Here is a 13427-nt window from a genome sequence, read left to right on the forward strand (position 1 = left end):
CTTTTCATTTTCAGATGGATTTTTAAGAGAGATTAGGTCTTTCTTCCAACCTATTTCAACAAATGCAAAAAGAAAAATTCTGGGAGAGAACTAGCCTATACTGCATATGAAAAAAAAAGTAAGTAAGCGTAGGCTACTGAAACAGAAAAGTAGGGAAAACTCTGTCTCACCCTATTTTCCTTCACTGTCACTATTGATTATGTTATGAGACCAGGACATGTCTCTCATAATTACCATGACCAAGTTAAAGTCAGGACTGCCCTGCAACAAGACCAAATGGAATTTCCTGATTAGATTCCAAAGGGCTGAAAAGATGTGTTTGGTTTATGAATAAGGCGTTGTCTCATTATGGGACTCATCAATCATCAGATTGATATATTTGGTTTTTAAAATCAAGTATTTCAATATCATTTGTTTCAAATATTTTGAATGAATCTAAATTGAGGTCTAAATCGTCAGCTGATGTCATTATAGAATGTTCCTCTTTCCAAATGACATGTGCTTCCCCAAAAAGCCTATAATTTATCTAAATTTCAGTATCATTTAACTATTCAAGTTGAATTATATTATTCAAGAAATGGGACCATCAGAATATAATTAGAGATACATAAGGGGATTCCTGGTGAATTTAATGAATACGCATTTATTCTTATTGCCATACACCATGTAAGCTATGATTTTACATATGATCATAAAATCCCCATCAATACCAAGTAATCGATGACTGGCAGAGTGAGTAGCCAGCCATTCCGTCATCCAGACCTGGTTTTGTGGTCGCCGCGAAATACAGGAGTCGGTTGTATTTGGATTGGTCGAAGAAGCATGGCATCGCAAAGCATTTCTCAGTCTCTGGCTGTTTGATAGAACGCTACGCGCAATCTGGAAGCTGTGTTTTCTCATAGCCTTTAGAGTGAGCAGCCTGACTGTGGGAGGCGAGGACATACGCAGCTGAAGCGCAAGCTGAACATGAACTTCAAATCTGAGAGCTAGCAGTTTATTCGGCCAGGACTTCACTCATACCTTGATGCACAAGGGCGGTGGTGTGGATATTCTTTGACCACTCATTTTCCTGAAGTGATTGCTGTCTTTGACTCCACGACAAGTGTGTGGACATCTAACTGGAGCACTTTTAATTTTGGTGATCAGACTCTAAACTTCGGTTTTATTCGCTCCGAGGCGCTGTCAACGGACGGACGGGCTGGACGCGACTGTTCAGAGAAGGCAGTCTGTTGCGGAGTTCGACTCTTCCTAGGATGGGGAAAAGTGTGAAGACTGCGAAAAGAAACATTGGGGACGCGGGATTCGTATCGCAAATGATCTTCATACCTGTGGTTTTGCTTATGGTCCTGGTGAATACAGGAATCGCCCAAGGTAAGGTTTCAAGAGACCCCATCCATAGGCTAGCCTACCTGCAATGAATTTTGCTCGGGCAACGAGAGGTGGTGACTGCTTCTGCGGTAGTGGCAGTATCACCGGGAATGTGATGGTTGCTTTTCATTTGATGTTGGAAAAATGGTTCTGCAACAAATATAATTGCCAAATGACGTATATTAGTTTCTTGACATTTTATTATTGTCAGTGTCTTCATAGTGAAGATATTTGTTAAAGAATCAAGACAAAAGACGAATGCGCCCATAGCACTTCTATGTGCTTGGTGGAAACATTTAACATTAACCCACCGTGTCACCAGTGTTTTTTGTGTTTTTCGTGTTTTATTTAAGTGGAAATAATTATACACAGACTCTGCGAATCTGATGTTATAACCAGGTGTACTCAGTGAAACAATTTAGAAGTTTCGCATCAGCGCACTGCTTCGCTGTTTGCCGCCTGCCCGCTCCGACATGGCTGCGCATTTCCATTTCACACGTTTTAGTAACTCTTAAGGATATAACATTTTTGACGGTTGTAGGTCATTGTTAAAAACACGAATTTATTTTGCAAGTAGGTTAATTATGCATTTAAGTTCATTTTAAGAGGCTCATTGAATTTACCTTATATTCATGCTTTGGCTGTCTTGGTTTTATAGATGTTTGCCATTGTTTGCCCTTAGTCATTGATAATTCAAACTCGATTTTGGATAGATGAAATTAACAACGAATAATATTGACACGTTTATGAGTAAAGCCTTTGTACAGTAACGAGTGAGTGCATTGCTGCGGTTAAAAAACGCGGTCCTCTCGTTTACAGTATGCAGTCGATGCAGTTGCACGGGCCGATTACCGGGTTAAGTGTGTAGCCTAACTCTGCTCTGCTCTGTTCAGTTTTCAAAGTAAAGAAAGTGAGCATTTTTCAAAAGTGTTCATTGAGAGAGAAGGAGAGGGAAAGGGAACAAGGGTAATTACAATGTCATTTTGTAAATCAATACCCTTTGTTACAAATATCAGTCTGGTCCAATTTTGACTTTGAATGCCTCTAAAAGCTCTCTGTTCAATATTCCTTTTTCCAGTGGTGTATTAGTGGTTTTCTGTCTGTGTTTTCGCTAGTTTCTTCGGATACATTACTCTAATTGTAGCGCTGGTTGAGTAGCATGGCTGTGCATGTAGTATGTGTTAGGACTCATGCATGACATGTGTTTGTATCTTATATGCTTGTTGTCTCTGGGCAATGTTTGGACAGGGAGAGACAGCAGGTTTGAACTGGATGGACGCTGTTCTAATGTCCTTAGCTGGGAAAGTAAAAAGTTGCAGTGAGAGTCATCTGCCAACCGAGCAGGCTGTTCAGAAATACTAATAGCAGACACAGTTACTTTCTGGGTCTGTTAGATTCCTTTGAATTGAATAGACATGTTCATTTCATTGTAAGCTAAATATGTTTATTTGTTTTTGTTTTAAATAAAGTTTCAATTGTGCCCTACTTTGTTATGGCACAGTGCTGATCTGGGTCATGGTTGATGCCTTCCCCGTCACCTTTATGAATTACGACTGTGTAAGTGAGCGTGAATCAGCTTTCACGCAGGCACCAACAAGACCCTCACGCTAAAAATGCACAGTGAGCTGCAACAGCATACCACCTCCACAGTTTACGCTCCACAGGGAAGAGTGATCCAGGCTCTGAATACAACCCCCCATACACCCCACTCCTGATACACACACACACACACACACACACACACACACACACACACACACAAACACCCCAAACACACACACACACACACACACACACACACAAACACCCCAACACACACAAACACAAACACCCCAACACACACACACACACACAAACACCCCACACACACACACACACACACACACACACACACACACACACACACACATACACACACACACACACACACACACACACACACACACATACACACACACACACACACACACACACACACACACACACACACACACACACACACACACACACAAACACCCCAACACACACACACACACACACACACACACACACACACACACACACACACACACACAGTACCCCCCTCCCCTCTCTCTCTCTGCATTCCCCTCATCACACTGCTGCATAGTTAATGAGGAAACGAGGGAAGGGGAAAAAAAGAAAGACAAGAGAAATACAAGCCAGCTCTGGTGTCTGAAGGGCATCGTGGGATGACATAATCCTCCCTTCCATTCCAGAACTCCACCGAGGCCGCGTGTCACAGGCGGTAATGGGAACATGAACCAGGTCGTTCCGTGTCCATTAAGAAGTCGATATTCGGGGGACAACATTGTTGGCGACTAATTAATGGGCCATAGTTTTTCTCCCTTTTTGCTCTAAGTGAGGAAGAGCGGCTCACTTTCGCCTCATCGTTAGAGACAAGTGTGCTGTTTAAAACACTGCCTGACGCCGCACCTATCACATAGTCGCCGGGCCACTCACGCTGGCCATACGCGGCTGATGCATGTGCTCCAGCATTTTCAGCCGCCGAAGGTATAACCGTCAGATCATCAGTGTAGGAAAGGAGAGAGAGAGAGAGAGAGAGAGGAGAGAAGAGTAGAGTAGACGAGTGAAAGAAAGGAGGAGAGGAGAAGAGAGGAAAAGTGAGGGCATGGTAAAGGAGGAGAAGAGTGGCAGGGGGCCGAGAAGACAGGATGAGACAGGAGAGGAGTCTGTGGGAGGAAATGAGAGACCATGATGATAAAACAAGCTATGGGATGGGATGGGGTGGAAAGGAACGCATAGCAGCCCTACTGGTCCCCTGGGCTTAGGGATAGGGTGAGTGCCTTGATGCTGTGTGTGTGTGTGTGTGTGTGTGTGTGTGTGTGTGTGTGTGTGAGAGAGTGTGTGTGTGTGTGTGTGTGTGTGTGTGTGTGTGTAGATATGTGTGTGTGGTGTGTGGAGATGTGTGTGTGTGTGTGTAGATATGTGTGTGTGTGTGTGTGTGTGTGTTCATGGAGAGACGACACACACGGGGGCCGAGGGAACAAGCGGATGATGAGGAGCGTGGAGTGCGCCTCCCCCACGCCCGAACCCCTGGACAATGGCGGGGCAGGCGCGGGCCGTGTCGGCCCCATTGAGCAGCAGATGGGCGTGTGGATTTGTGGGCAGGAGATGGCCGTCTGTCTGTTTGAATATGCAGATCCCTTTGTTGATGAAAGAGAGGGGGGTGCCAGGAAGACGCGCGCCACGTTGTTTTAGTCATTTTGTTAGTGGGAATTTTTTTAGTGGGAATTTTTTTGTGGGTTTTTTTTTTTTTGTGCATGACCGTATGCACTGTCAACTGCATTGAAACCGAGAGGAGTTTTTCACTGGAAGTGATGGTCATGGAGTTTAGATGGAGAGACAGAGAGAGAGAGAGAGAAAGAGAGGGAGGGAGAAAGAGAGAGGGAGGGAGGGAGGGAGAGAGAGAGAGAGAAACAAAGCCTCCCTGTTTGTCTACTTGCTCATAATGAGTGTAAAAGCTGAAGCAAAGCGAAAGGCCTGGAGCCCACAGAGTCAGGGCAAGCTGTAAGATTAGTTCACTTTTTCCACCTCCCTCCCTCCTTCTCCTCTGCATTTTCATTCTTTCTCTCTCTCTCTTTCTGTCTTTCTCATGTGTCCTCTTAGCTCAGTTTACAGAGTCACAGACTAATGGATCTGTATAAAAATATTTTCATTATTCAAACGACTGACCAGCGAAAGCTTTGGAGAATTTGTTTAAAGTGAAAGAAAAGCAGGAAAAAAGTCTCTTGCATGTCCACAAATACAAACGAGTGCACACACACACACACACACACACACACACACACACACACACACACAGGCTCAGTCACTCAAACACACACACATCCACACTGTGTTCAGACATGTTTTCTCAAAGGCAGTATAGTGTCACTTTACATCCACCCTACACACAAAACACACACACACACACACACACACACACACACACACGCGCACAAACATACAATTTTTGCACATGCCGTATAAAGTGTTGTCTTAGTCGTGACCGTGTAAGAAATCTGTGTAAGCGAGAATGCTATTACTCTCATCATTACTGTAAGCGTTTCCCTTGCCGGCCTCGCTGCTAGGCCTCTGGGGAGCTGCTAAAGTTTCAGTCATCGCTGGGTCGCCCTGCAACCCAGCGGGTCAAGCACAAAGGCTGCTTGATTGACAGCGAGGTGAGGGGGTGCTGTCGAATGACCTAGTGCTTAAATGTGTCGGTCATTCCCTGGGGGTGGCGCACGCTAGACCACTTTCACAGAGGACCTCTCTCTCTTTCTTCTTGTTTTTTTGTTGTTTTTTCTGCGGTAGCAGCAGAAGGAGAGGAGTGTGTGTGTGTGTGTGTGTGTGTGTGTGTGTGTGTGGTGTGTGTGTGCGCGCGCGCTGTTGTCTGTATGTGTTCATAGGCAGGTGGAAAGAAAAGGTCAGTCTTAGTTGCTGTGTCATCAGAGTTCTGTACTGGTGCAGCCCTGCCCATGGTACTCCCACCCCCAGTCCCCTCAAACCCTAGCACTACCCACACACACACACACCGGCCACAGTACTACTCTGGCCACACACATTCAGCACTACCAACACACACACAATAATACTCAATAATACACAATAATTAAAGTACTCAGCTACACACACAATAATACACACACTAGCAATTACCAACACAATACTACACACTAGCACTACCTTACAATACACACACACCTCACAATACCACAATACTCAGTACTCCGGCCAAATACAATACACACACAATAATACTCAGTACTACTAACACATTGTTAACATATTACTGGCACTACCAATACGCATTATTGTCACTAATTGTTGGGTACTATAATACACGCACACGCAACACACAATAATACTAGCATTTTCATTAATATTATTACTTCATTTATTTATTAGAAGAACATGCCATTATTATTGATGCTATCATAGTCATTGGTTTAATAGATATTGAAGGTATTGAAGAATATTGTTACACACACTTCATTAATGCTATTACTCACACGCGACACACGTTAATATTGGCCAATAATAATAATACTGTCAATAATGGCGACATTAATATCATTGACACACACACACACACACACACACACACACAGAGACAATAATAATGCCAATAATAACACAGACACAATAATATTGCGGTTTCACGCAATGTTACTTGTCGTTGTCCCACCTCACAGGTCCACTGGTCCTTGCGGCTCGTAATAACTCCTCTGTGAAGTGGCCTGCTGAGGTGGCTTCTCTCACCCCCCCATGTGCCTGGATGTCGTCAGTCTCACGCCTCGCTCTTTAAGATGCTCTTGCTGGGGCTTTTACACTACCGGGTGGGAGGGAGCCGAAAATTGGAGCAGCCAAGCCATCACAGACGCTCTCAGCTCAAGAGCAAGGCGCAGGCACACAGACAAATATGAGGGAGGAACGACGGGCACTGGAAAAGAGATGAAGAGAGAGAGAGAAAGAGAGAAAGAAAGAGGGAGAGAATGGAGGTGGCCCGGTGTCATAGCCATAGCAGTTGTCTTTCCTTTCCCCTCTACAAAATGGAAGAGAGGTGAACAAGATAGAGTGAGGGAGAGAAAAGGACAGAATGAAAGAGAGAGAGAGAGAGAGAGAGAGAGAGAGAGAGAGACAGAGAGGTGAGAGAAGGGCTGAGTGCAATTAATCACACACTGTCACTCTCTCGAGCGTCAGATTGGGGCTGGCTGCTATTAGCAGTCCATTAGCTGAGCCGGGCACAAGTAGCACCACTTGAGCGCCCATTCCTGATGCAGGAGGAGGTTGAGCTCACCAAACTGCCCTGAGAGGCTGTCGAGGGAGGCAGGACACTGAGCCCCCCCTCATAACATCCAGCCATTTACATTCACACCGCACTGCCACACCAGGGGAGAGCCTGCGGCCCAGGGGGGTGAGAAGAGAGAGTGGGGGTGTGTGGGGAGGCTTGGGGCAGAATATTATGGTATTGGTGTGTGTGTGTGTGTGTGTAATATAGGGAGAATCTGATTATGTGCGCACTATTGAAAATATGGTGCGTGTCTGTTGTATGGTTGCAGTAAACTTTGCATGTGTGTAAAAGGCAGGTGTGTGTGTGTGTGTGTGCGAGTGTGTGTGTCTGTCAAGGCCTTTCTATCTGGTGGATGCTCATCCGTCTAGTGCAATGTCAAGGGCACTATGCAAAGGTGATCTCTGTCTCGCTGTCTCATATCCCCCCCCCCCCCCCCCACCGTCTGGGTGCCCCTGTAACATGGCATGCGGTTGCCTGGCAGAACCTCTCTCTCATCAGCTCGGGGAAGGCCACGGAGCACGCTTGAGCAGCTCTCCGCGAGGATCCTTTAGACCCAATTACCCTGGAGGGCCGGGCTAATGCTATGCAGGGCCCTCCGTCGGCGTGGAGAGCCTGGACTCCGAGCAGGAGATGGCCTGGAGAGAGGATAGTTATTGCCAGTCAAGAGGCCTCTTCCAGCGCCAGTGTGCAGAGATGGTGCTTGTGTGTGCAGCGGTATGTATAATGACAAATATGCCTATAATGCATGTGTGTGTGTGTGTGCAGGCACCGCATGTGTTATTGCATTGTGTGTGGGGTCCCAGGTGTATGTGTGTGTGTGCCGCAATATTGCATCGCTGTCATCAACAGTAGGCACGCAGGCCTGGCACGACATAAATACATGTATGTGCAGCTGTGTATGTGTGTGTGTGTGTGTGTCAATATTAATAGTGTGTGTGTTGTGTGTGTGTATGTATGTGCACAGGCACGCAGGTGGGATTTTTTGTGCTTTTGTTTGCTCTTTGGGGGTCTTCCTGTAATTCCATCCTTTGTTATTCTTTGTCCTCCCCCCAATCTTGACTTCCTCCGGTCCCACCCAGGAAAAAGCAGAACTTGGTTCCGGTCTCGTGAGCGATCCTTTATAGTGTTAAAGCTTCTCACTCCCACAGCGTTGTACAGAAACTGTGTGCGTCTGATATCTGCTGACCCTGGATCAGTTCCCATTTCCACACATGCGCTGCCAGGTTTTTGCGAGGCCTCCTACTGTATCCTTGTCCTGGATGTAAGTCAGCATGTGGTATACAATGTAAGAGCACAGTGGACCAGTGGGGTGGAGAAGCCATTGTCCTTCACAATGGGGGGGGGGTTCTGAATGCAGCGCGGTCTCCCAGGGCTAATAGCCAGGCGAGTGACAGAAGGCGACGTTTAGAATATTCTATGTGTGTGCCACGCAGTGCCCGCTATAAAAAGAACCAAACAGAGTGGCAGAGGAGGAGAGCAGAAAGGCATGGACAGTGGCGAAGCTTTTATCCTTTCTAATGGCGTTATCCTTTTGAGTACGCCCGGCCCAGCCACGCTGTTGTGTCTTTGTTTATGGACTGTCTTTGCTGAGTGGAGTTTGCAGTTCCTCGGTACAGAATATTTTGATGCCGTTTTCTCAGGAAAACATACTTTTGTACGATACAGTGCATCATTATGTAGCTGTTTAAGATGCACTTTGTACTCTGCAATATGTCACAAGCCACAGTCTTGTGTTTGAGGGGGAGTCCATAATTTATGAAGATGAATGCTGATCATTAATTAGTGCTCTATTAATGTAGGATATTGATCTGTTGTTGTTGTTTATACACAACAATCGGAGATTTATTAGATCATAGTGATGATTCATCATGTTTTGTTTGTTTGCAAATCATCCATCCTGCATCTGTCTGCAGTCCTGACTCGTGACCCATTTGGGCAATTGAGCTTCTGTGTCTGCGATCGCGCTGCCCTGTAGTGGACAGAGGGGTACAAAGAGACATGTAATCACCTCTGAGAGGGAAACCCAAGAACATAAAAGCTGTCTTTTTTTTAACTGTCTGTGAGTTCATCTCCTCCAACATTTCTCTCTCTCTCTTGTTCTTGTCTTTCTCTCCTTTCTTCCCTCCTTCCATCTTTACCTCTTCCTGCCTCCTCCACTTCCTCTTCTCTCTCCCTCCTTCCCTCCCTCCCTCCCTCTCCATCTCTCCCTTGTTTTCTCTGTTATTCCTTAACTGTGTGGACAGCAGATGAAAGCACAGCACAGATAAATGTTGGTCCTGTCCTGTTTTTATGGGCCTTAAATAAGAGCATACATTTCCCCCTGCTGGTCGGGGGTCCAGCTGAGAAGAAACAGGACTCTGGTTTCCATTAAAGTCCCACAGTGATAAGAGGACATTGTTAGGACCCGTGCTCATTCACTGCACTTTCCCTCTCCCCATCCGCAAACCCTGCCGTTCTGAGAGAGCCCCAAAACTCTGTTGTTCTGCAGGAGGGGGGTGGTGTGGGGGGGGGGTCATAAAAAGGTCCAGTTAGTTTAGTGTTTGGGCATTAGTAAAGCCAGCCTCGGGGGCATGTTTTGAGAGGGCTGGACAGAGTTGAGTTCCTGCAGAAGACAGAAAGGAGACGGCACACTGGGCCTGGGACCATAAGACGGACACATCTGGCTCTTGAAACAACAAGGGCCGTGTTTAAGAAGCAGCCAATTAACTTCCAGGGATAAAGCAAGAGATGTATGATGTAGTCCAGCTTCTTTTACATGGGAAAAGCAATATGTTTTTTCCCCCCTCTTTTGCGTTATCTTTTGAAAACATAACGCAAATTCCTATATGCGGGGTTCTGGTAGACATCTGTTATCAGCAGGACGGTGATAGAAGCCTTGGCTTGTCTGACAGGGTGCTCCGAGACCAGGCATGTTCTATCTCTGTTAAAAAAACAGACCATGAGGCTCACTGGGACCAGATATGGAGCTAGATAAAGACGAAGGAATGGAAGCTATTCATCATCGCAAAATCAATCTTTTCCTTTTCTCCTCCTTTTCATATTTTACTGCTTTGTTATCCGCACGTCTGTTCCCAAACACATTTGAGAGTGTGCAGAGAGCGCCGTGTAATGAGCACAGTGAATGTGTGTCACAATGTCAATTTCCTTGCGTTCGTTTGAATCAACTCAGGGAGCTGAGAGGAGATGTTAAATAATTGCCTGCTAAGATTTTTAGAGTGATACAGTATCTGAAATGTACTTTTTCACAAAAGAAATAAAAAAAACCTTCAAAAGCCATTTTTTTTATCAAACTATGATAATGCCACAGCCTTTCCAAACCCACATCTCAATCTCTTTGACTTGATGTGAATTCCGTAATAAGGAAATTAGTCCTGTGCAAAGGACTGGTTGTCGTAGTCGTTGTGCAAAGCTGTGTCTCTCAAATGAGAATGGATGGGCCTGCCTCAGAGGAACGTGGCCTTATTGTGTTTCAAGCTACTGGCCACCCTCTCTGACGTGACATAAATCCTTTAGCCTTTTGCTTATGTGAGCACATATATACAGTAATTGTAATTCTTAAATGACTTTTGCTGTTCTCGTGTGCTGTCATGGGTCGGCACGTTTTAACAAAGTCAGCATGTTACGGCGTGCCATTGCATCTCCCCCTGGTCTCAGGGGGACTCTGCATGCAGCCGGAGCCTAACTGGGGCACACACACACACACACACACACACACACAAACACACACACACACACACACACACTCACACACACACTCGTGGGGGCTATTTTGTCGGGAGCCCCGGTTTGGCGGCAAGGCAGAACAGTCTTTATCGAGGCCGCTTTCTTTTCAAGGCCATGGAGACGGTTTAGCAGAGCTCAGCATTGGCAATTTTCGACTCGCTGCTTAAAGCCACCAAGAATTTAGCAAGGGGGCAGAAGGGCCGGCGGATGAGGTAGGAGTGAACGGCCGGACGCAGAGCGAGAGCTAAAACACCATTAATCACGAGTCCCCGTAATAAAAGCATCTGGGGCAGGAGGGGCCAGACTGCTCTTAAAGCAAACCCCCTCGTGTTGTCTTAAAGTCTGACGACGGGGGTGAACAAATATCAAACGATGTTGAAAAAGTTCTACTAAAGTTTTTTACTTTTGGCAATAGGGAGCAGAATACCAAAGATGGTGGAGGGTTTGTGGAAATTGAGGGGGGTGGGGGTTGGGGTAGAGATACCCAGGATGGTGGAGAGCTCCATCTCAGAGCCACATCAGCTGGCCTCCTGCTTCTACAAGGACATCGGAGCAGAGCAAAGGAGGCGGATAAATAATGAATTCTGTTCTGGTGTGATCGGAACCTAATGGATGGCGCGGAACAGTTAGCCTGCAAAGTGGCGAGTCAGCACTGTGTCGTATCTGTGAGGGGACAGAAGGAGTGAGCGAAAGAGAGAGAGAGAGAGAGAGAGAGAAAGAGAGAGAGAGAGAGAGAGAGAGAGAGAGAGTCTATTTTTATTGACAGTGGCACAGAGTGCTCCGAACAGGGTGATGGGGCTTGGTTGAAAGCCACCTTTCTTATCATCAGGGCTATTCTCTCCATCCCAGCCTGCAAATGAAATGGCTTTACACGCCAGGGGTTTCCAGCCTCTCCATGGATTTTATAGTCCTCGGATGCTTTTGTATGTTGTACAGATGCTATTTCCACTATGGAGAGGTTATTATCTTTCATTGAAACAGATCGACGGGGTCTGTTTTCTCATTTTGGTTGCCAAAAGAAATGCAACTTGTCTTAGTCGGGGGGTCAGCAGACTAGGCCCCATGGTCCGTCCAACATGGCTCAAATCAGATCCAGCTCTCAGATGTAAACTGATATACCATTATGCTGTACATTAAACATTCTCCATACATTTGTGCCCGGAAAGCAATGATTCAGCGCTGGCGTATGAGACGGATGGATTCCTGACGAACTGTAAGCTGATCCACTTGGCATTAGTTCGAAGTCTGCCCTGGGCGTTCGTTTAAAGAAGTGGAACACAAGCGTTCGCCCCATTCACGAGCGCAAACTGTGAAAGGCCCCGCAGTTGTCGAAAGAGTTGTCAGATGTAAATTATAACCCCCCTTTCGAATGTTCCCCCGTCAGTAGCCCACTCTTGTAAATTCTACCTACACACACACTCGCTCACACCCTGCTCATTTGTGTGGAAACTCATCAGTAAATCATCCCATTGTTTGTTTTGCGTTTTGTGTTTTTTTCCAGCCATTTCTTTCCCCTCAAGAACTTCCAAGTCTGCATTTCTTTCAGTTCCATCGTTGTTATTATGAAGGCAGGGATGTTTTATTGCCACACTCTAGCACTGTGCTTTTGGGCCAACAAAAGCAGAAAAATCTTTGGGAGGATGGTGTATGTGTGTGTGTGTGTGTGGGGGGGGGTGGGGGTGGGTAGGAGGGTGAGGAAGAGAGGGAAGAGAGGAAGGATGTAGAGATAGGCCAGCCCGTGTCCCCTCCTCTCCCTCTAATCCTGCAGAGAATGGGGGGGATTCAGACACATTAACCGCAGCTATTCGTAGCGACTTTGCGTTCCTCTTTTGTTCGCGGGGGAAAAAAGAACCTTAAGTCGGGTAAACAAGCAAAACAATGTTGAACCCGAGTAATCTTTTGAGGGATACGAGTGCTCTCATTCACTCAGCCGCTCATGTCTGCTTCCTGCCACTTTTTTGTGCTCCCCTGTCCTGTGATTTTTGTTATGGAAATCCCGAATTCTTTTGTCCTCTCCTATGGAAGCCTGAAACACCAGATCGGTCTGTTTCTGTTTTGGAGGTGATTCGTCTCCCTGACAGTTGTTTGCAGATTGATTTGAATTGGAGACGCAAGGGCCAGGGAAATATGAGTGAGCGTATTTACATTTTGGCTTACGTTTTCATCCTACCCCCACACCCCCCCTCTTTTTTTGTTTGTTTTGAATAAGCGCTCGGCAGAATGCAGAGCAGTATGTTTTTGAGAATTTTCGTCGGAGCGTGTCAACTCCCAGTCCTGCTGGCGAGAGGATCGCATGAGAGAGAGAGAGAGAGAGAGAGAGAGAGAGAGAGAGAGAGCGAGAGGAGACAGTGTGGGTCACTGGTCCACTGTCCAGTGACAAACCAAAGATGAGACGTTTGATTGATGTCCTCAGACCTCAGTTATCCACTCCCTCCGAGCTGTAGCTGTCGTCTTCATCAACGTCTGGGTGTTGTGTGTACTGAACTTAATGTGGAAGACTAAGCTTTTTACTACTGAAATC

At 46.2% G+C, this 13427-nt stretch overlaps 1 protein-coding gene across 1 annotated transcript in view; it reads left to right on the forward strand.

Moving 5' to 3' along the window:
* Nucleotides 1-821: 821 nt before the first annotated feature.
* The window catches only part of unc5cb (unc-5 netrin receptor Cb), a 193591-nt gene continuing 180985 nt past the window's right edge, over nucleotides 822-13427 (forward strand). The window contains exon 1 of the mRNA XM_048234673.1: nucleotides 822-1371. Within this exon, the coding sequence (XP_048090630.1) occupies nucleotides 1254-1371 (118 nt within the window). The 5' untranslated portion in view covers nucleotides 822-1253. The remainder of the gene's footprint in view (nucleotides 1372-13427) is intronic.

Source organism: Alosa alosa, chromosome 23 (assembly GCF_017589495.1).
Source record: "Alosa alosa isolate M-15738 ecotype Scorff River chromosome 23, AALO_Geno_1.1, whole genome shotgun sequence".
Lineage (NCBI taxonomy): Eukaryota > Metazoa > Chordata > Actinopteri > Clupeiformes > Clupeidae > Alosa > Alosa alosa.